General features: G+C 38.6%; 2 protein-coding genes across 2 annotated transcripts in view; one reads left to right on the plus strand and one right to left on the minus strand.

Annotated features, from left to right (window-relative positions):
- Positions 1 to 8,872: 8,872 nt before the first annotated feature.
- dbe (KRR1 small subunit processome component homolog dbe) lies at positions 8,873 to 10,590 on the plus strand. The gene has a single exon (XM_043414921.1). The coding sequence runs from the start codon at positions 9,487 to 9,489 to the stop codon at positions 10,513 to 10,515; it is 1,029 nt and encodes a 342-aa protein (XP_043270856.1). The 5' UTR covers positions 8,873 to 9,486; the 3' UTR covers positions 10,516 to 10,590.
- Pgant2 (polypeptide N-acetylgalactosaminyltransferase 2) overlaps positions 10,580 to 23,808 on the minus strand; it is a 157,837-nt gene continuing 144,608 nt past the window's right edge. The window contains exons 4-10 of the mRNA XM_043414916.1: positions 19,847 to 19,945; positions 18,817 to 18,884; positions 18,348 to 18,599; positions 17,084 to 17,299; positions 16,598 to 16,817; positions 16,015 to 16,225; positions 10,580 to 15,774 (exon numbers count right to left, since the gene is read on the minus strand). Coding sequence (XP_043270851.1) covers positions 15,505 to 15,774; positions 16,015 to 16,225; positions 16,598 to 16,817; positions 17,084 to 17,299; positions 18,348 to 18,599; positions 18,817 to 18,884; positions 19,847 to 19,945 — 1,336 coding nt within the window. The 3' untranslated portion in view covers positions 10,580 to 15,504. The remainder of the gene's footprint in view (positions 15,775 to 16,014; positions 16,226 to 16,597; positions 16,818 to 17,083; positions 17,300 to 18,347; positions 18,600 to 18,816; positions 18,885 to 19,846; positions 19,946 to 23,808) is intronic.

Below are 23,808 nucleotides of genomic sequence, written 5' to 3' on the forward strand. Positions count from 1 at the left end.
CTGCGTGCGCTCTTCCGATTAGCTCTTTCTCTCTCATGCTTCTTCATGCTATTGCGAGCATCGCCGTCCGTTGATCAGGGCCGTAGCACTGTTACTACCGAGAAAATGCTCCTCCGTATTCGAGGCTGCCGCAATTTCGATCCTCAAACTCCAATTTCATCGTAACCGAGATATTTTCTTCGCACGCTAATGATTTTCGTCCCGTCGATCCCAAGTCAGAAATAACCGAGTCGCTGGTTCGCGGGGGGGGGAACCGCTTAATTAGTAGAATCGAGAAACTCGTCGACTGCGAGGGAAAACAATGGTCGGCGTCCGGGGGAAACGCGCAGTTGAAATTTCACGATCGAACGTCGTAATGATACTTCGAGTTTTTATACGAGTCACGGAAGCATAAAAGTTGTCAGTAATCACCGATGACATTCGTCGGACATTCGATTTCCAAGATTTTTCAAACGAATCATGCCGTCCTCGGAAACCCAACGAATATTATAAATCCTAACGCTTTCGTTGCTCGATTACGACGCTGAAGTCGTACGAAATTAACGAAAGTGCCGTTTGCAATTCACCATTTTTTTCTTTAATTCCACGAATCATTGGTATGCGTAGACTGAAAAAATACAAATTGCAAATTGGGCAGGTAACATAATTTCCGAATTACTGGAATTATTGGATAATATTTTTTTAATTATTTCGTTGGATTCCAACGTTGCAAACTCCAGCGTCGTACTCGCGATTCCACCAAAAGTTTGGCAGCCCATAAAAACATGATTAACTCGACAATAATTGATCGGGCTCGAGCGGCGATCTGGAAAATTCAAGATGAAATTATTCCTCAATGGAACTGACTCGCGTCGAGGAACAGAATGTAGGCGATTGGCTCTAGGACTCAACGCCCACGCATGCCCTTCGAGCACAGGAAGCGCTTCGCATCCCCTAAACTCGTGATGTACTATGAACATACGTAGCTGGAGAATTTCTACTACGGATTGTTAGCCGAGAGTGCGAGTGTACTAGAGTACAAAACGGAGTATCGCATGCGCACTGTCCTCGCGGCCCCTGCAACGAGAAGTGCACTCATTCAAGAGAAAGGCTTCTCGAGGCTCGAGCAGCGCATGCAACAAAGCGACGAGGCGAAGATCGGCGCGGATTGCGCGGGGGCGCGTCATCCAGAAAATTCCTGGAAAATAATTTTCCATAAACCATCGAGAAAACGTGATCGTTCGGCTGGGTCTTTCCTCGCGCGGTGACTAGTCATCGGCCTCGAGGGATTCGCTCCTCTTGCGGGAAAACCACTCGACCTTCTTTCGCTCTGTCGCGAACGAGCTCTCGCTCGGGTCGTAGGCACCGATTTAACCGGAAAACGAGAGCTGTTTTTCGGGAGCTGATGAGAATGGTAGCGCCCTGCGTCGACTTGAAATTTTGTTGCGGGGAGGCCGAGTTTAAGCTGCCAAAGATCGTAGCGAGCTTCGATTTTTGTTGAGGCTCCTCGATCTCAATTGCTGTAACTTTCGATCCGCCGGATCGTTGTGGATTTATGCTCGTCCATATTTTCTTGGCATATATGGGGAAAAATAATATATTTTAAAGAGAATCGGGGCTCCGAGCACTCTCGTGACGTCGCTGCTCTCTCCTCGCGCATGCACGCCGCGAAGAGAAGCTTCGACGTTAGGTCGATAATGCTGGCAACGGTCTGACCATTCTCGACCCAACGGACCCACCGGATCGGGGACAGAGTTTCGCGGGGCGGAAGAGCAAAGCGGGTACAAATCCTCCTCCTTGGGGAAGGGAACTCGTGAAAAGAGAAACAAGATTGTGAGCGTGGGAGAAGGATGTGGTCCATAGCGGATTGACGAAAACAAGAGAGAGAGAGAGAGAGAGAGAGAGCTCGAAGCTAATAGAAGTGCGACGGACTATGCTAGGCGGAAGGCTAGTGGGGGCGAGAGTGAAAGGAGGATAGTCGAGGAGGGAGGGAGGAGAATGGGCTACCGCATGCCTCGGGTCGATACTCTAGCGGCGGACTGAACGAACCTCGGTGCAAGTGTACGCAGCGTGAGTGCGCGTGCACCGAATACTGGTGCCAGAGTTTACGGAAGTTCGTTGTTCCTGCTCGTGTTAAAAAGAGAACGAGGCTTGGAGGGCCGGGGACGGGGGACGGAATACTAGAAAAAACTGCCTGATGCGACATCGGTCAAAATGATGAAGCTTAACATGTCATTAGATTCCTGAGAACGATCCTTTTTTTCGTCCCGTACAAAAATCGAACGTCATTGCTTCCGCAACGTTAATTACGAGCTTCTATAATTACTTGGATTAAAGATTTTTTATTACCTTTGACATAAAGAATCGAAATATCACGCGTCGTCTCCTGCAAAATGCAAAAAAAAAAAATTTTCTAACCACCGTTACAAAAAGACCATTGCCCATACCTTTTATGCAAAAGACTCGAGAGTCTTTTTCAATAGAAGCATAGTCAAAAATCGAGTTACTGCGAAATCGCACCACAGAACGATGCTTCTGGGTCGAATGATATAGTTGTGAATAACAATTGAGAAAATAATCGTCGACGATCGAGAGTCACTTTCGTTGTCAAAGTCTGATGGATTAAGGGATATTTGAACGATTTTTTAAAAAAGGTAACGCGATTGAAAATGATCGATAATTTATTCCACATTCTTGTTTGCCATTTCAATTTATTCATTAAATCCCTATTGTTTTTTTCCTTGTGTCAACAATGAGGAAAAAAATTATTTCGTTTTTGTAAATGCCTCGGAATGAGCTCTGAAAACTTTGATGAAATTGGCGCCAAGGAAGGAGAAGGAGAAGATCAAATGTTTTTGTAATCAATCAAACGTTGTGCAACTACGCGAAGAAAACGAGGCCGAAAATTCTATCATACGTACTGAATTGCAGCATTTATTCCAAATATACAGAAAAAGAAAGAATTGTTATATCCACGATAGTGAAAAGACCAATACCCATACCTTTTATTCAAAAGACTCGAGAGTCTTTTTCTCTATAAGCCAAGTAAAAAATCTTTTCAGTCACTTCAAATGTTTATATTGCAAAATATGCTGGGGCAACCCTGAAAAAAAACTATATGCATGGTAAAATGTCACTCGTGTTTGGTGTATATATTCGTGTATTTCTCATAGAATTGACTATGCTGAGAGTGAAAATTTGTGATTCACAATACATTTTCACTAATCAGTAAGTGTTGGTCTGACACGATGAGTAACATTAGAAAACAAAACGAAATATAGTTCTGAGGTGCATCACTTTTTGCCATTACATAAAGCTGTTTAGAATTGAAGGGACGAAAAATGGCGAAATTCGAAAAATACTGTGCTGTTTGTAATCGGTGACTAAATAGTTTGAAAATTCTTGAAAAATAATAGATAGATTTTGTGGTACCGGCGATCAGTTTCTATCTCGTCATGCTTGTTTTTTTTTTATCTTCAGCGTGTTTTTTCGTGCTCCGGGATTCTTGGTGGTGAATAATTATTTCTCATTTTCACTACAGCCTGGCCCTACTGTCCGCGAAGACCTTTTAATGTTTCCAACGCGACATTTATTCAGCTGCTCATATCTAGGGCAGGTGAAATTTCATTTAGCCTGACAGTCGTCAGTTGTTACATTTGGAGAAACGATTCAAACTTCCATGCCCGTCCTCTCTATTCAACATTTACGCATTCTCCCACCTTCGAATCGCTGTTGCCATCGCAACTGCAAGGTCTCTTCTCACCTGCGCTCTCTCACACTCTTTTCCTTCATTGTCCCATCGCTTTTGCATGCACGAAAACCTTCCCACTGACATCATCTTCTCGTGAATAACTCTCTAGGCAATTACAATTTAAGGGAAATTTATTGAAACTTGTTTTAGGAATATACTTGACCTTAAACGGTACGAAGCGACTTTGGGGTCATTGGAAATTGGTCACAAAATCATCTGGTTTATAATTGTATAACTTTTTCCTCCTAATTCTACTAAAATTTAAAAAAAATTCAGTTATCAACAAAAATTAAAAGAATTTACCGAAAAAGCAGTACAACAAAATCATCGAAATTGTTTCTCGGGCTAAGAGCTTTTCCAAATGAAGAATTTTATTAAATTACCATCGTGTTTACCATTACTAACGAGGATGGATGAGTTACGTCATCATTTCCCAGTTGTTTTCAACGACCGGGAGGACACGTGGGAAATTACGGAATTGCCGTATCTTCTTAATCGACAACGATGAAAGAAGCGAAATATTATTACTCATTTATTATTTAAGGAGCTTCGAAACAAAATTTAGAAATGATGACAGAAACACACTAGAAAAGTTGACAGCTACTTTGCCAAGTTTCTTTCATCGCTCAAGAAAGAAATAGAAGGAAAAATTCTCTGCAAGCACTCCGGCCAAATTTTCTTTCACTATCAATTTTGAGCAAAAGATTTTCGGACTTTTTTGATACTTTCAAATCGATTTTACGAAGCACCGCATTCAGTGGAGAATCTCAATTTTCATACATGTAAATGTACTTGTCTCGAGTTGCTACCGCGACTGTAGACGATCAAGAAGATCGTCATTCGTCTCTACGAAAAAAAAACTGATCAATTGCTATCTAAAACGCCTTTTAAGGACGTTGGCGACTGTCTTTGAGAGGCAGGTGGCAAGAGGGGTACCTCAATATTAAAGCATAGGTTTCACGGCGTCTTACGAACACTTAGAAATTGAAATAACCGATTATAAAAACGCATATTTATCATTATAAAAAATGATGAATTCAAATCAAGAGAGCACAATCTTCGTTATTTAATTTCTCTCGAACGGGAGAGACAAAATTTCAGTTCCAAAGAAATCCCAGCAGTCCTGAAAAAAATGATCTATTTTGCTTCCTCACAAAGGAAGCTATGTGACGATGAATTTTTTTTTTTTCAATTTTCAACGTCAAAGTGCTCAAAATGTGCAAAAACATCAAAAAACATTATTTCATTCTCTGATAATTTTGTCAGAATTTGAAAAAAAAATACGAATCCTACGGTTTGAAATTTCAAAAAAAGGGTGTCGACGCTCTAACTTCCGAAAATTTTAAGATTCTTATTTTAAGACATAATAGGAAGGTTGAATTTGGAAATATCGTTTGAGCGGTTGAAATTTTGTGATTTTTCGAATTTTACGAAAATATGAGTTTTTCGAAAAATCCGCTTTAATTTTCGGAAATTAATTTTGAAAAGTTGAAAGTCGATAAATAAGTTGAAATTTTATTTAAAAAAAAATTAAAAGTAACAAATTGCATTCTCAAGCTTTTATAAAACTGCTTAAAGCTTCCTCTCTGAGGAAGCCAAAGTGAAAAATATAGCACCTCATAGAGTAAGCTTAGAGGATCGAGCCTCTTGAGCACCGAGCATCTTAACCATCTTGAGAAAGCAATTTGCAAATTTCAATTTCCAGCTTTTTTCCTATTTCTATCTGACTCACGAACCTCCTTAAAAAAGTCGTATCTACCCCGTTAAAATGTAGGACGACACAACGGAGATGCGATATGACAATTTTTTCGTAGCTCCATGTGGCTCGAAGATAAAGACAACGTTGAGCATGCGTTTGCTATTATTCCGATAAAGTGAATTCGTCATCTGACCTCTAGACTCGTACAATCGTCATGGTTTTCATTTCCCGTGATGTAAGACCAGTAACAACGATATCGATTATCAGCAATTGTAATAATAAAATAAATGTCATGATAGCTTTGTACAGCGTTTGTATGCGAAATGCAATGCGAATTCGTCACCCTAATAACCATCATTATTATTACGGCGATTAAATTTATCATCGTCGTTGTCGGTGTGTGTACGATATGCTCGAGTGAAAATAATTGAGGGAGGCGCAGCGACGAGTGCTAATGCACTGGCCACTTGCGCTCAGTTTCGAGATGAAAATGTCAGAAACTGCTGGCTCCCGAGAGTGTATTTTCGACGAGAGCAGGCTATACACGCCTCGAATACAAGTGATCCAAATGCGATATAATAGCACGTGTGCGCTTTAAGCAAATTGCGTCATCGTCGTCACACTCGTGCGAGACCTGCGATCCCCAACTATTTCGAGAAGACGATCCTCTTTGAGAAATTGCCGTGTTTCTCGGTAACGCACACGTGTGCGTGCAATTGCAGGTAAACTTGAACTTCGTCGTTGGAACGATGATTTTTTCCCGCCCCCTTAATCGTCACTCTGACGATGTAAATGATGCAACGAAGCTTAATGTCCAACCAAAATGAATTTCCCGATGTTTGCCGAATTGGGAATCTCGTTCATTCGAGCTTACATTAATCGCAGTTATTATTTGGTAGTTAAAAATATTTTTTTTCACTCGTTTCAACGTCCCCTTACGATTTTCACTCGAGCATTTTCATCCATCTGCATCAATTATTCAGCCCCCTGAAAAATTATTCCTCCACACCTTTCCTGTTTTGATTAAAAGCCTTGTTTTGTTCTTACTGAATTAGAAAAACAATAAAAAAAAGAAATAAAAATTAAAAAAAAAAAAAAAAAATATATGTATATAAAGCGCCCAGTAATCTTACTCATTCCGTGGAGTGCACTTGAAAATACGCTGCGCAGCTTTTTTATCGGCGGCACGTGCAACGAGATAGCATCCGGTCTCGAGATACGTGCACTTATGCAAAGTACTTTGACTGTTGTTGTCAAACAGACTTTGTATTTTGAGGAGAAAAAAAGTACGCTCCGGCGGAACACGTCCACGATCCGTGGATACGATTCACCTCGTTTTCGCAGTTATAAATTGTTGTGAAAACACCTACAGCGAGACTGTCAAGATTTTAGAGAATTTCGAAAAGCTGCTGATGCGAGACGTCCCCAAGACTCGCGCCGAAACTGATTTTTCTATCGATGCAATACAGAAACTAAAAAAGAAAAAAAACACACAGGCGACGAATTTGTTGAAGATTTTTTGACGTCTAAATTTTTGCTTGTTTCAATTCTCGAATGAAATAACATTCGACAAAGAAAAAGAAATTGGGGTATCGAGAAATAATCATTTGATAGTAAAAATATGAGCGTGACGGTGACGATTTAGAGAAATGACGAATAAAACTGCCGCGCACTACCGTGACCTTCCGATTTTCCTGTAACGTATAAAAAAAACGAGGTTAAACATTTTTACAGCATATGTTGAAGGCAACAATCCAACCACATGGACATAGAATGGAAATCATTCGCAAATGTTACGTAACGATAAATTTCGACAATAATTATGACAGTTCGTTATTATTTACGGAGTTGCCATTTTTACTTGCGACTACAAGAACGAAGAGTGCAGCTCCTCGTCGATGGTCGTTCATCATAAAGCATTCTGACGAGTCGTACTTACCGAAAATCAATATATCTAATATGCGTACGTAAGTGGTTCGAAGTTAAAGTAGCAGAAGTTGAACTGCGGAACGAAAATAGTCTGCGAAACATCATAGTTCGAGCTAAATTACGGCTTACAAATAGTCGTGAACACGGACTGTCAAACTTTTGACGATAGCCAATGATAGTTTTGTAAGTATCTAGAAAATTGTTATACGAAGTAGGAATCAGTCGACACTTCTTGCCGACGTAGCTGTGAATCCTGAAAATGTCAATTTTTCGACATGTTTTGACCGCGGTTACACACGGAGCCCGTTAGCCCGCTTTTTGCCAAAATTGTTTTGGCAATCTTTTACGAGGCGAACGCCAATATCACTGTTTTTGCAACATTTTATGTTACACATTTTTGTCAGCAATCGCTTATTTGCTCTGTGGAGTTCTGTCATCGTCCTGCGTTCGCTTTCAAAACTTTTTTTCGATCGATCAAACCGTGTCGGAAGACAAACTTCAAATATTTGAGGTTACAAGAGGTTAGGTTACCGGTGCATGTTATTATTAGGGCCTGCGTAAGTTCGATATTCGGAATAAAATGAGTAGCTTTAATGCGAAGGTTGATTCTTGTTGGGTCGTAGCTTAACCATAGCAATAATGTATCAGAATAATTTATGAAAAACTGATTTACGAAAAAATTTCACACGATTATCAACTGGCGCGTTCGGCCCCTGCAGCGTCATCTGGTTTCGAAGTATATAGAAGTATAGCAGAGCAGAGCAGAGGCGTCGCATTATTTTACGGACTTTCTGATACAGCCTATTTTTTTTGTGAAAGAATATAACGTTTTAGAAACGGATTAATGCTGGCTGTAATAAAGATTTGTGTTCTAAGAAACTTTTTGGGGCTTCCAGTTTCGCAAGAGGATTAACCTCGTATATGTATGTATACGTATCGTGGCAAATGTGTCAACGGGAATATATAATATCGTTCATTTAGATCAACCAAATAAAATGGCACTGCGCTGCTAAAGCGGAACGAGCGGAACAAACAAAATTTACATGGTTTTGAATCATTTCATTAAGAGTCACGAGTTCTTGGAAAAATTAAAATACATTGATTTGTCGCCATTTTGTTTTGTTGATCTAATTTTATATAGTATAATTATTCTATCATCTATATAGCAGTGAGCATTTATTTTATTAAAATTATAGTTGAATAATTAGTGTTTTATTAGGAGCTCAAAACTTGATTGAAAAAACTAAGTTGTTGGTCGAAAAAATGTGAATTGCTTTGAGATTTATAATTATACCCCCGCACATGTTGAAGTTCCATGGTGAAGCGGCTCTTCGTCTTTTTCGACGACTCTGACTTGAACTTCAAAATTCGTTGTGACTCGAATATTAATTGGATTTGGCGCTTTTTCTTTGCGGTCTATTCGGGAAGGTATTGATTTATCGTATTGGCCTCGGCCGAGATGGCAGAACTCATTTTCGCAGTGGAGCGACTCAACCGAGATTACAGATTTATTTCACGAAAAATATATATTTGTGTCAGAAAGAAGTTTCTATTGATTTATTTTCAAGTTGCATACGACATACAACATCGACTCTTCCAGAGTTATTGCAATAATCCAAATAAATGACGAAAAAGTAATCTTCGGTAAACTGTCGATAACCATAAACTTTTGAATAAACGTGTACTATACATTTCACGTCGTTACGTCGATAGCACCGATTGAGGTTAGCATTGGGGGTATTAGCTTTACTCCTTCGACCACCACAAGCCACATGGACCATAACTCGCAACGGTTTTAAATTTTCATGACACGTGCTACGTGCTGAATTCAAACTTCATCTAAAAACAAAGTTGTTATACTCCTGTAAAACTGGGAAAATAAGTGAAAAGAATCAACAGTGTAAGTTGTTTACCGAATCTCAACGTGATATTCCGTGTGGAGTGTGTTACTGAATTTTGGAAAGGCGACTGTGAATCTATGTTTCCTGAGCTCGCAGAGTGAACAGAATCAGTATCTCACATAACCTCTGCGAAAAAAATGTGATCGAAATACTTTAATTTTCTATATCCGTGAAAATTGAAAAAAAATTATTGACACCACGAAAAATACGATTAAGTGCATTGAAAAATGAGTGATTCGGAGTCCGAGACCGCAGCAAAAAAATTTGGACCAGTGGACGACGCTTGGTCCCTGAAAATCCCCGAATTCAAACCAGAGCACAATCCACATCGCCTGTTGGAGGAAAGTTCCTTTGCGACATTATTTCCAAAGTACAGAGAGCAATACTTGCGACAATGCTGGCCGCTTGTTCAAAAAGCACTTGGGCAACACGCGTTGAAAGGAGAGCTCGATTTGATAGAGGGAAGTATGACGGTTAAAACGACCCGAAAAACCTGGGATCCTTACATAATAATAAAAGCTCGAGACATGCTGAAACTCATGTCTCGTTCTGTGCCGTTCGAACAGGCCGTCAGAGTTCTTCAGGATGACATTGGTGCCGATATAATAAAGATCTCGTCGTTGGTAAGGAACAAGGAAAAGTTTGTGAAAAGGCGTCAGCGTCTGATCGGGCCGAACGGCTGTACACTAAAGTCGATAGAGCTTTTGACGGACTGCTATGTTCTGGTGCAAGGTCAGACAGTCGCGGCGCTTGGGCCTTACAAGGGTTTACAGCAAGTAAGAAAAATAGCGGAGGAAACAATGAAAAATATTCATCCAATTTACAACATCAAAGCATTGATGATAAAGCGTGAATTGGCCAAAGATCCCAAATTGAAGAATGAGAATTGGGAGAGATTTTTGCCAAAGTTCACAAACAAAAATGTCACCAAGAGAAAACAGCCGAAGAACAAAAAATTGAAGAAGCCTTATACTCCGTTCCCGCCACCTCAGCAAGAGAGCAAACTGGACAAGCAGCTCGCCTCTGGAGAATATTTCCTTAAAGACGAGCAGAAAAGAGCAAGAAGGAAAAAGGAACAGGACGAAAGACACCAGGAAGCGGCTAAGAAGAGAGAAGAACAGAGGGCGCAGGCCTTTGTTCCACCTGCCGAAGAGAAATCGTCTGCGACAACTGTCAAAAGAAAGAATGACGTCGATGTACAGGAATTGAAGGAAAAAGTGAAAAAAGGTTTAAAAAAACGTAGCAAAAAAGCGTAGATCCATTAACGATTGATAAGAGACTCATTTGTACAAAGAACTCGTCGATAAATAAAATAATACGTTTTGGAAATATCCATTTGAATTTATTTTAGAAAATGAACGAAAAAATGTCTTGTTGCTTTGTCCTTCTTATCTTTAATATCATAGTATACGGCTGCACGTACATACAATTATTTTTATTATCATACAATCGCAAAATATGGAATAGAAGAAATTTCAACGTGTTCATTTCTCTTTTTTTCCTGTTCCTTCACATCTCTTGTTGCGTTACAATTTCCTATGGTACAACACGATCACAATGTCAAATCCTACCTGCGAGAAAAATAAAAATTGACATTACTCGAATAGCGCTCGGACGATGGATAAAAAATCTTCGATTATGAGTCATATATACGAAGTTGATGAATTAATTTGATTAGCATACTTATTTTCAATCGATTATCTCCCATGCTGCTTCTCGAATTACATTTTTTTATATTTTTATACAGACGATCAATCGGTGATTGAGTTTTCAACAAGTAATTACATTATGCTCATCAATTCTAGTGATACTGACTCGTATCACACTATTTTTTCAACTTATTTTCATGAATAATTCCATCATTCTTTCTTACACGTTTCAACGTACACTTCTGAACCAAGAATCATTGAATTATTGTACACACGATCAATTTCTATTCCAATCCTAAATGAACCGAACAGTCTTTAAATACACAACCGAAACGCAGCCATTATCGAACAAAATATCATTTTTCTGGAATACACAATGGAACGCTGCAATCGAATATTCGATTTTGGAAATGAAAAATTATACTCTGCTCATTGAAAATTCTTTCTGTGAATTCTCGTTCATTCAATTTTCATTACATCCTTAATATTTCACTCTTCGTCTTCTGCTCATTACATTTACAGAAGGAAAAATCAGGATCATTTTATTTCATCTTAAGGATGAATTACACACGTTTCTCAGCCGAATTTTTTATCGTATGAGAATCTCCGAATCTTAGCTGAACACAAATGCAAAGTAGGACTGATCCTTTTTCCTCAAAAATTACTTCAAAAATTTCCTCAACAATTGATTTGGAATGAGATGAAAAATCAAATTAAATTAATTTTTTTTCTTGTATCGTGGAAAAAGTTTGCTAGATTATTTATAGAGCAGTCATTTGAAAAATTGTTGAAAATTTTCTGACACTTTCATTATTGATACGTGTGAAAAGTGACTGTATTTTTTCGATCCTGTGAATCACAAGAAACCGAAAACTCTATGGAATACAATCATTACGATGAAAAGATGTGCGATTAACCCTTCAATTTTAACTTTGATGGTTCAGATGCCAACGTTTTTTTCTCAAGTTATCTTTCCTCCCTTTTCACTAATATAATCAGCTCAGTTTTCACGTATCCTAATATTTTACAGCTTATTTATCATTTTGGAAGTACGACTTTGCCATCACTTATCATATTCATATGTTTTAATGTGTAAATTTTTATCTAATATTTACAATTATGCAATTACAATCTGTCGAGTCCGCTCGTTGCTTTGATGATGAATGCAAACCTTCATTCGTTATATTGGGGGGAAAAATATATATATGTATATATCTGCTGCTATGCTGCTATCCAAGATAACGTGACTAAAAGTAACGGAGACAGTCGCGGCAGGATAAAAATAATCACAGAAGATAGTTTATGAGTGAGGTTTTTCCAAAATCGATAATTTTTCACTGGATGAGGAATATTTTCATTCAGGATTAAAAATGGGGTACGAATTTAGTCACATTTGCAAAGGAAATTATTGAAAAGTTCTTCCAGTGAAGAATTATCGAAATTTCGGAAAAATCTTTCATACGCAACATCGCTCGGGGCGAGCTTAATTCACGCAACTAATCAGCTTTTATAATTTTATATCGCACTCGAAAATGGTGTGTCAAGTATATCAAGTTTTTTCAGACATTTTTTATGCATTTATGCTATATTTCGTCACCGCGTTAACCGTTTGGAAATTCTTATAAAACAGGGAAACTAGTGTATAAAATTAGCTTAATTTTGATCCTTATTTCATTTAGAAATAATGTTTTTAACGTCAAACGATAGCGATGAGAAATGAGCTTGTTTTACTACCGAATTATCGTCAAGGCGTGTCAAATTTGTAGAAAAACATTTGATTTCGTCATTTCTAAATGATTGAAATTTGCGAAATAAAAAAGAAACGAATCTATTCGTCCCAAAATGACGACGTCGAATTTTGAGCAAGTGTTTCATCATTTTGGGTAATTATCGTTATCGAATAGACGAGATTACTTGAATCAATCACGAATTCTGAATCAACGAAAAGTAGCGATCTCTCATTTCAGTAACGACTCAGGACTGAGTTATGCATTTGAAATAGCAATCTTTATCGTATCGTGTGTTTTCTTTTTCAAATGGTTCGTAAAATTTTCACCAGAACAGAATTCGCCTGGTCGTAACGTGCCCGACAATTCATTTCTTTTTGACTGGCCACAAATTTTTTATCAGTTTTAAGCTCTATCGCACTCTTAATGTGCAAGTTTTCGGACTTTGTGATTTTCTCTGAAAAAAGTACGGTCAGTGATCGGAACAGACAAGTGCTCTGTCCAGAGATGAAGCGAAAAATTTTAAAGATCGCACTCTCCTAATTGAGGCTCCCAAATGACAGTTCTGACTCATCTCCAAGTGTAAAAACTCTGCGTCCCAAAGTATTTCATTTGGGGGTAACGGTATCCAGCACTACAAGGAGTAAAGTGAGTCAAATTAAGAAATTTGATTTACTTCATCCTGACCAGTGCATCTCTCACAGGCGAAACCTTGCCCACGAAAGGGGCTCTGTCATTGAATGGATTTCCGAGACGTAGGTCAAAATCGTGAACCGACTGCAGGTTCGACTTAGTCCGATGGAAGAAGGAATATCAAAAAATGTGATGCGAATAGTCTGACGAGTCGATAGTACCTGGCCTAGGCCTCCAATATTTCCTAATAAATTTCATTCGTTACGAGTTTTTTTTTCGTCAGGGGATTGGGTTGGAGGGGGCTGAGAAGAATGGTTATGTAAGAGCGCTTCAGTGAATGAAAAAGAGGCATAAAAAAATTGAGACGGTTATGATGATTTTTTTAGAAAAATAAAGTCTTTATACGAAGCTTATCTGGTTCGAATGTACCAATGACTAACATTCACTTGGACGAAAAAAAAATAATATTAAACCACTTGTGAGTCTTTGCATCAGGATAGCAATAGATTTCAGATTCGTTATTTGATCAATTATAATGTGCTCAACTTGCAGAAGTTGAAACAACAGTACTTGATACGAAAAAGTGGTGTTTTGTTTTGTTTGTTTGTTTGTTTGTTTTTTTTTTTCGTGGAAGTATCGCGATGACAGATATCAAAAAGTGCGGAAAAAAAAATTAAATCTGAGAATTCGTTTCTCAAGACAAATTATTTCTGTTTGTCTTCCGTCGGTATGATCACTTTCTCCTTAAATCAATATTACAATACCGATTAAGTTATATTTACATGTAAAAAAGGCAACTAGTCAATGACAAAAAACGAGGCTCACTGTTGTCTCATTCCTCGGAGAATTTCCATGAGCTTAACAATAATTCGACTGGCATTGTATTTAAAGATTCTTTCGTTGCTCGCATACACTTTTTTTAATCCTTATTAAGAAAATAAAATTGAATATGACATTGAATTGATCGAACATGTAAAATGCCTCTCTTCAGGCCCTCAAAAATGCTTTTAAAAGTTCGACTGTTCCAGTTTTATCCTGATCAAGTACACGAATCATGAGCCAATCGAAATGATCGATATCACGAAATGTGAAAAGAAATTATTCAACATTTACAAAATGCTTTACTGGCGGAGAGAAGAAAAAAGAGGGACAGAGAAGTGAGTCGAAACGAAATGGAAAAAAACGCTTCAAATATTTTTTTTTCTCATCCGGAGAGTGTAAGAAATGTGAGGAAAATTTATAATGCACGATTTTTTCGGTTCCCATCTTAAATAACCACGCTCAAAATAACCAACGAACAATATAACCCATGAACAGAATAACCGTGATGAATATAATCGACAAACAGAATAATTCTAATATCCCAAAAAACAAAAACACACCCACAAACCTAAATAAACAAATAAAATCAGCCACACGAACGTACCTATGCGAAGAAAAATTCGCAGAGTGGGTGTTCTTGAGACATCTCGAGATGTCAAACATGTTAAAAACAATAAGCAATAAATTTGTAATGAAGCGTTTCGAATCTTGTAATGAAAATTCCGCATAGGATTTTTCATGTTTATCCACAATCAATGTTTCAAATGAATATTTCAATTATTCTCCATATGCCATTGATTATAAACTTGAAGCTCATTTCAAATGATTTTATTGTTCATGGTTATTTTATTCGTTAGTTATTTTACTAAGTTATTTTGAGCGAGGTTATTTAGGCCGGACACCGATTTTTTCTATCCTCATCGATCGCGAATACTCCAAACTCGAATGATCTTTTTATTTTTGTCCTTTCGATAATTTTCCTAACATCTCGAATCGTCTGTGAGATTTAAATCTAGAAAATCGATCGAGCTTCTATCGTGGGGTGTCAATAGAATAGAGATTTGAAAAAAAATGAATTGTACGAAATTTGATGAATGTCAGTCGCGACGACATCAGTGAGGCTCGGAAAAGTTCATGCAAATTAGGCTCTTGGTTTGATCGCGACTGTTAAAATTAGCGCAAAGCCTCTTTTCATTCCCTCACGTTGTCTTGTTATTTTAGCTTTGATTTCTTTTTGATTTAGTTAGTACATTGATAAATTATTGATAATTGTCAATGGACGTAATTTTTTAATCTCTCTCTCTCTCTTTCTTTCCGTTCTCTCATCGTTTGAGTTTGAGTTTGTTTTCTTCGTAAATTCGTCATAGGCTTCTGCTCGTTCTCAGACGCAGCACAATCAATAAAACAATTTAAACTAATGACTGTTATTGTAGAGATGCCACTGCTGGGTCTCGGCGCTTGAATTACATTTTTCTACGGTTATTCCACGCTGGGCGTGATATCTTGAATCGATGCAAACTGGTACACGCGAGTGACGAATAAGACCACCTTCGAGATGCCTCCATTTTTGATTCTCACTACCGTCGCATATCTGCATCAACAGAGTCGTACCTTTCGCGTACACTGGTAAAGTAAGACACAGATCGTGATGCTTTATCAGGCCGTCCTTAGTTAAGCCCCATTCCTGTAAATACAAACGTTCACAAATTAAAACATGTTTTAACAATAATTAAATTGCTCGATTCAAATAAAAATCTGCACCAAAAGAGAATAAATTTCTTTTCATTTTTTCTATTTTAATCTGAGCGAATCTGAGTGAAGCGCCAGTTCGAAAATGATGGAGAACTGCACAACTGACGAGGCTTTGGTTTTAGCTTGCTCTTTTCTCGAGGCTTTTCATAATGATCCAAAATAAATTTCGTACCTGGTTGCCACCGGTGTCGTGGCAGGGATAGAGTCCAACATTTCCATCGAGGAGATGACCCATGCTGTCGAAGCATGCCGATCCCTGTTTCAGGTATCCCCCAGGACCACCTTCGCTCGTTGGAATTACTAGTTCTGGATAAACATTCTTCAAATACCAACTGAAGGGCTTGCAATGGAGTTTTGCTTTCAATGCCATTCTATCTTGTATGCTGAAAGGGGTAGCACGAGTGGAAAAGTTATAATTTGTAATTATAGCGGAGCGAGGTAAATTTTAATTCTATTGGGAAAGTTGGTTAGCGAAATGGAGCAATTTGATATCAGTAATGCTTCCTGAGTAAATTTATTTTCACACTCAAGTCCAATCAACTTTGAAGGAAATGAAACTCCAAACTAATTTATCTTGTAATTGTGACGTGTGAAGGAAACAAGCTCGAAGGATATTTTGAGATAGAAAACTAACTTCTGAGCAGAAATATCGAAAATTATTGAACATTTTTATATAGCAACTTGGAATTTTTATTTTATTTTTTTTTTTCGAATCGAATTCGTAATGGCAACTTATAAAGGAATGAAGAACTCACTTTCCAAATGGTATATTTTTTGCTAGAGGTACTGCCGAGTAGTAAAAGTGCTTGTAGTCGTCCATCCAGACTTCGGCAGCTCGACGAGTATTTCGAGCAAACACATTTCCACTACCACCCGGAAATGAGTAGGGATGACGTTTACGAAAAACGTGACCCACCCTCGAGCACGGTATTATCTCGAGACTCCCTCCACATTGCCATACTCGAAACGAGATTTCTGTTGATGACACAATTATTATCAATCATATTCAAACATCAGTCAAATTATAATCGATCACTTTCACTCTTGGTTTAATGACTTTTTTTCTCCCAGTTTTTTATTCGGTAAATTTTTTTTCAATCAGATTTAATCTTTACAAAGTTAACTCAACTTATAATTTCAATTTAATTGACGATTTATAATTTTTTTAAATTTATGACAAAACATTGATTTTTTCGACTTTCGATGAGTGTACTTTTGGAATGTCGATTTTTCATACTCACCGAGATTCTCACCACCCCAAACGTCCATCTGCGTATCGTATTTTCCGAGCCTCTCGAAGTATGCTTTGTTAATGACAAACAATCCTCCAGCGATCATCGGCGTCCTTATCGCTTGGGTCGGGTCCTTTTGACGCGACTGTCTTTCTGCTTGACTCAAATATTCCCATTTGAACACGAGACTCCAGTCAAAACCACCCCTGAGGTCGGCCGATGCGCCTGAAACGAAGTAAAAATTTTCTCCAATTTCTTAATTCAACTGGAAAAAAGTTTAAGGTAGTTCATGCACGAGACAATTTTCTTAAGAAAGTCTTGAAATTTATACAAAGTTTAAATAGGAAGTCGACTGACACGCATATCAAATTTTAAAGGGTTCGTCTTATTGGTCATTTAGATAAACGTGTTTAAATATGAAGAAAAACACACGGGAGTATAGGGACTGTGCTTTTAATAAATCGTTCATCTTTCCACATTACGAATGAACGCTTCTTACGAAGTTCATGAAAAACGTACACAATAACAATGAAGTACGTGATGAAAGTTTGGGGAAAAATTCGAGACGATTGTCTTACTAGAAATAAAAATATATTGCGTTAAAGATTGAACGGAATTGGTAATGAGCACTCGTAACCTCACATTTGCTTATTTCAGCATTTCAACACTTTTTCTTTATCCATTTCCCTTTACGCTCTCTAAAGCGATTTTTGACATAAAAAACTACAGTATTTTAGCCAGGGAGGAACGAAATTTTGGGTTCAGTGAGTGATGAATCTCCGATTAATAAATGGCTTGTAATTTCATTCGCCAAAAGATAAGTTGAAAAAATGTATTTACAATTTTGAATGGATAACTGACATTAAGTTAGAGTGATAATATCTTTAATTGGAAAGTTAAAATTGAGCATCCATGAAATACGATCCTTCGGTCACGATCTACCTTAATTGCTTCTCTCGGTCGCTCCAAACCATTATTATTCCGATCTTAAAATTGGTAAGATAAACGAATGAAATAAATTCTTTTTCTATTTAAGTCAATGTCAATTCATAATTTTTTTTGATCAATTTTCAAAATGTTGAAGATTTTAAACACACAATGAGTTCGTTCATTTTTCGTTCTTAAATCTGAGGATACATTTGTGATAAAAACAGTAAAAATTATTTAGAAAAAAGTAGACATTTCTGGAACCCCCAACTCGTGCATTCAGCCTGACAGACCTTTAATGAGATTGATTTATCTTCTGTATTTCACGAAAAAAGTATAAGCTCACCTATATATTGGAAAGTGTCCATGCTAATGACATCGATGACAGGACACACGACCCTCGAAGGATCCTCAGCGACTCTCTCGAGAAGTGGCTCGAGCCAATCAGCATTGCATTCGCAATGAGAATCGAGAAAGGTGAGAACACTCGCTGTCGCTGCATCCGCACCTCGCACTCTCGATCTCATTAGACCCTCTCGTTTCTCGTTTCGTATTACTCGTACTTTGTGTATTCTCGATAATTCCTCCCCATCTTCGGCTAATAAATAAATATATACAGAAATCGCGGTTGCTGAGTTTGTCCTTTGACTGTTGAAAAATCGTTGTTTCTTAAGGTACAAATAACAATATTAAGGGGAAATTGGCCGTATTTGAAAAACTTTTACTTCCAGTTGATTGGTATTTTGGTGTGATTCCTGTACAATTTAAAATAATTTATGAATAATCAACAAATTTGAATTTATTATTTGACTCACGGTGGTCACTGAAGTCGTCGACTAGAATGATCTCCTTAATAAGATGCTCTGGACTTCTGTTGAGGACGCTGAAATGAAAGAATTCGTTTTTATTTAAATGAAAAAATAAACGTGAATATACTTGGATAAATGAAATTTGCGAGAGTGGCTGCCCTCGTTGCCCCAATTTTTCATTCAGTTCTCTCTCCACTTGATCGGCACTGATAAAGGAATAAAGGATTGAAAAAAATGTATCTTAAAAACTTGGAATCCCGTAAATGGGAAATGAATTCGAAGGCTGAACATGATCGTTGTAAAAATGGAAGCGCGGTGCCTTTTTTTAAATGAACTCTGGCTATCTAAAGGGCACGTTCGATATATAAATATAAAGCAAACATAAACGGAGTTCGAAAGCGGATATGGTTTCCATCGGACGCGAGAAATGGGCGTCGGTAAGCGGAGAACGATGGAATGACGATTAGAAAATTCCATTGGTTTTGGTCTCTCCCTCCTTCTCTCTCGACGCCGAACTTCCGATCGGAGGATCCGGTACTAGAGAAGTACTTTTATCGAAGGAGACGAAGAAAAGGAGAGAGAGAAAAAAAGATGGGGAATGGGCGAGGAAAAAAGATTTCGAAGCTCCACTAGCAGCGAATTCTTTTGCCTCGATATCTCTCGACGTCTTTCCCGGCGAGAGCAAATTTACCCGAGATACGTTTTTTCTCATTCCCTGAATAATCCTTGTCGCCGGACGAATTTCTTTCGAGTGTGCCCTTTGCCGAGGGAAACTTACAATAGATCTCAAAATACAATTGCATTCCCGAGCTAATTAAAAAAAAACTCTCTCGCATTCATTCAATACTTTATGCCAACTATTTTGAGGACCCGAGCCGAATTAACAAGTTTTCGGAATCCCAGTTGCGTGTATCCCCCTCGCTTCCTGCGAAATTCCTGCACCAAATTTAAAAAATTCAACAATATCAAAAGTTTCAATATTCCTCAATTTTTCCCCCCTCGACATATTTAACCCAAAATCCAGTTTAAACTTCACCTCACTACTGTTCGTAGCAGAGTTGATCGCGCCTCGTTGTGGAAAGTTATGATTACCGAGGTCGGGGGTAGATCTCGTCTCCACTGTTTCATTCGGCACCTGAAACAATGAGAAATGAACTTTGATGAGCATAATTCGAATAATTATCACCTGCACAATTGGGAGAATCCATAAATCCGTTCACCAGAGTGTCGAAGGACAAATTCAGTAGTTAAGGTAGTACGGTACCTCTTTTGCGGTAATTTTAGTTTGTGCTCTTCAATTTACATGAAAAAATGTTAATGTGTGTACTTTTAGATGAAAAAATAACTATTTTAACGACAATGTTCCTAATTTTGGCGAAAACATTTGCTTTGACAGCAGCAATGCAGGCTTATGGTCTCAATCTTTGACTGTTGGCTGCTCTGCTCAAGCTCGAGGGCAAGCTGAAGTCGCACAGTTTTTATATCGCTATACGAGAGTGCGATGATCGACGCGACGTTGCCGCGTTTGAAGCAGTGTCCGCCAACAGAGAGAGACGAATTTCCTTTATTCATTTTATTTTGCACATTGCAGATAAACGGTTTCGGGAGAATTATCTTGACAATTGGTTCGTTTCATCAAAAAGAGGCTTTTTTAACAGCAGTTTTTCAACGTTTGTTTGCCCCTTTCAAACCTTTTTCCATAAGAGCCAATGTAAAAAACTAATTTAATTTTCTCAGAAATGCTATGGACGAGCCCATTAAAATTTCGCGAGCAAAAAGTTAACACACTTTCGAACCTATCTACCAATTTGCATCAAAATTCCCCCTTTTTGTTACATGGTTCCAACTTAAGGAGGGTGGATGACGAAATAAAAATAATGAGAATTTGATCAAATTTGGTGATAACACTCTTTGGCATTAAGAATAAAAATACAATTTTTCTTCAAAATTTTTTACCACATGGTTATCGAACAATTGAGCGTTAAATCCAAGTTTTTATGCACGAAATGTATATTATGTAAATTCTATGCTTATTCACGTGAAATGTAGTGTTCAATTACCCGAGAGCTATGCGGTAGAAAAATCTAAAAAATTGATATTGTCTCATATTTTGAAAGAATATTTAATTTTATGAAATTTTATGAGATTATTATAATTTTGAAATTCTTAATATTTTTAACATGGTTTAGCATGGCAACATTGTATCGTCCCGATCCACCCTCCTTAAAATTCGGTAATTAAAATTTAGTATAAATTCGGAAACAAGCGAGATCCCGACAGTTGCACAGAAACGTTCAAACGCATCGTTCGCGAATGATTAGCATCACTTTAACTCGTGTGCCTCCGCTACAGTAAAAATCCACTAAAATTTTATTGCCTCGTCGTTTTCTACAATAATTGCGGCAATAGGAACGAATGGGGCTTGCGGCGCGAACAGCGCGACTAATCTAAAAAACGAAGCAACTTTTAAGCGAGGAATTTCGGGATGTGTGGATCTCGTGAAAATTCGACCACGAAAATCGGCCGGAAAACGAGGCACGCTTGCTGTCCGGAATAACACGAGAAGTCGTGTAATCGAAACTGCAAAATGCAGTAACGATCCGCGGACGGTAACATTGTACAGTCGCGCCGATAGGAGCAGGCTCCTCCTTTATATATACGTTTATTGGATAGCTCGGATATCTCGCTGTTCGTACAAATGCTACCTGTCACGATATCCCCACAGGTAACTCGTATAACGCGCTTATCGACTCATTCCTGTGGGAACGTTCCTCCCTCTCGTTTCTCCTTCCTTTCCTCTCTTTCGGTCGTCTCATAATAGTGCTCATCCACGTTCAGTTATCTTCTCTCTTTGCTTTGAGAGTTGGCTGCAGGAGCGAGGCGAAAGCCTCAGGCGCATTGCGACTGAACTTCTCTCCGGTAACGTCGCCACGCCGCGATCACTATACGTATATTAGTGACGATTAAACGCCGATTGTTCGGTCATCTGTATCACTGCGAAACGACAGAAAGAGAAATAGCTTAAGAGAACGGGAGAAATAATGTATGCGCGCTCTCAATTACACAACGAAACCTACCAAGCGATGTTAATCGATTTGCCACTTGCGCGTACACCGAACGCGAGAGAGAAGAATAACGCAGCTTAATTCCCTGAAGGAAAGACAACCCTCCAACGAAATGGCATCTCTGGGTATCAATTATCTTTAATTGCTCGACGCCATTGAGATTCGATTAATTATTCAATATTGCTTAATATCGCGACTTCGATTTCTATGCTCACACAAAGGTGATTTTAACCCGAAATTATCATCGTCGTCAGTTCTTCACTCTCGTTACCGGTGCTTTGATCCACGGAGATTTCATAGCACATGAAATCAGGTAGGAATCATCCCTCGGTTTAGCAGCTCCGGAGAAATTTCATGTGGAAGTCAATCGCTGTTACTTTCTCATCGACGCGGTGTAGCACGCTCGGTAGAATGACGCTTTGCCTCGGCTCATGGTAAAGTAACCTCGTAATAGAGTAACGTCGCCCATCGGGATACAGGACGTCGCAAAATACGGAGGCGTGAGTCGGTCACAACAATCTGTGCGATTCAAAATGCTCGAAATTCATAATTAAGGTAGTTCGGTAGCTAAGTGCAGTATAAAAAATAGGGTGCAGCCCTCTTCCTGCGTGTGAACATTATTCGTTGTGAAATGTCTTCCAATAATCATTCGAATTGTCGTTTATGATCCGTACAAAAATATACGGTTACGATATTTTACTAAAATTTCATAACTGCGCTCGTGATTTTTGAATATTTGTATTTTTTCTTTCGTGACAGCATTGCCACGACGCGAACCTCGAAATTCTCTCGCTCAAATCCTCACACGATTTTTATTACAATCATTTTTTTCTCAAAAACTAGACAGCAGATCGTGTTCTTTTTTTTAAATTTTTTCTTCAGATGATACTCAACACGGTGTTTTTTGAAATCAGAATGGTAAGAACCGTTCTCGAGTTACACGTTTCTTGCAATATCTGAAAAATTGTACGGTAGAACTACGCTTTTTTAAAAATGGATTCGTTAGATTTTTCTGCGCGACAGATTTTTCTCAAATTTCTTCGTCGTTGAAAAACTACTATTTTTTCGACTCTTTCGGCGTCGAGACGCAGACGCTCAATCGAGTGCATTATCGAAACACTGTTGCAAGATGAATTGACACGTTAAGATTTTTGTCGCATTGAAAAAAACCAACAGGCGCGAACAGCGCGTGAGAAAAAACATGAAGAAGGTTAAAATACGACGGCCCAGGCGCATAAATGCTTTTTTTCAATCAAACAGTATTATCGACTCTTACAGGACTTTTTTATCCCCACGCAGCGATATCTCTCGAGGTGAGAGAATCAGTGCGCAAAGATTTATCTGTTGGTGCGACGTCACGGACTCTCACAAGCCATTGTTGTCCTCTCATATTGGCCTACATTTGAAAAACTCTGGAATCCCAATATAATACGAGTCAATGATAGCTCCCAAGTGGCTACGCAGCACCGGGACGCGGCGCAACTGACTCTCCTTTATTCCTCCGGTCTCACTGGCGCTCTCCCTTTCTTTATGTACACGTCGCCTCTATCGAAAATTGCATCCAAACACTTTTTCACGCGAGAAGCTCTCATAAAAAAGGATCGAGCCGAGGAAAGCAGTAAAACACTGCAGGGAGAGGACGGAAGAACGAGGAGAGGAAGGAAGAGGGAGAATGAGAGGCGAAGAGCTGCGAGAGCGTGGCAGGAACATGGAAGGCGTAAGCTCGGGACGCGAGGTACATAAATGCGGCTAGACTGTGGAACGATCCCAATATGTCAGCCACCAAAGAGTCGGCTATCTTTTCTCCCTCTCTTTACTCCCCTAAGCTCTTTTCCTCTCCCCCTCTCTCATCTCGCTCCACTCCCTGCGAGATAAACTTGCAGAACGTGTGCAGAATTCACCTCCACGAATGCCTTAACCTTTCTCTACGTGT

This window comes from Venturia canescens, chromosome 3 (assembly GCF_019457755.1).
Source record: "Venturia canescens isolate UGA chromosome 3, ASM1945775v1, whole genome shotgun sequence".
Classification (NCBI taxonomy): Eukaryota; Metazoa; Arthropoda; class Insecta; order Hymenoptera; family Ichneumonidae; genus Venturia; species Venturia canescens.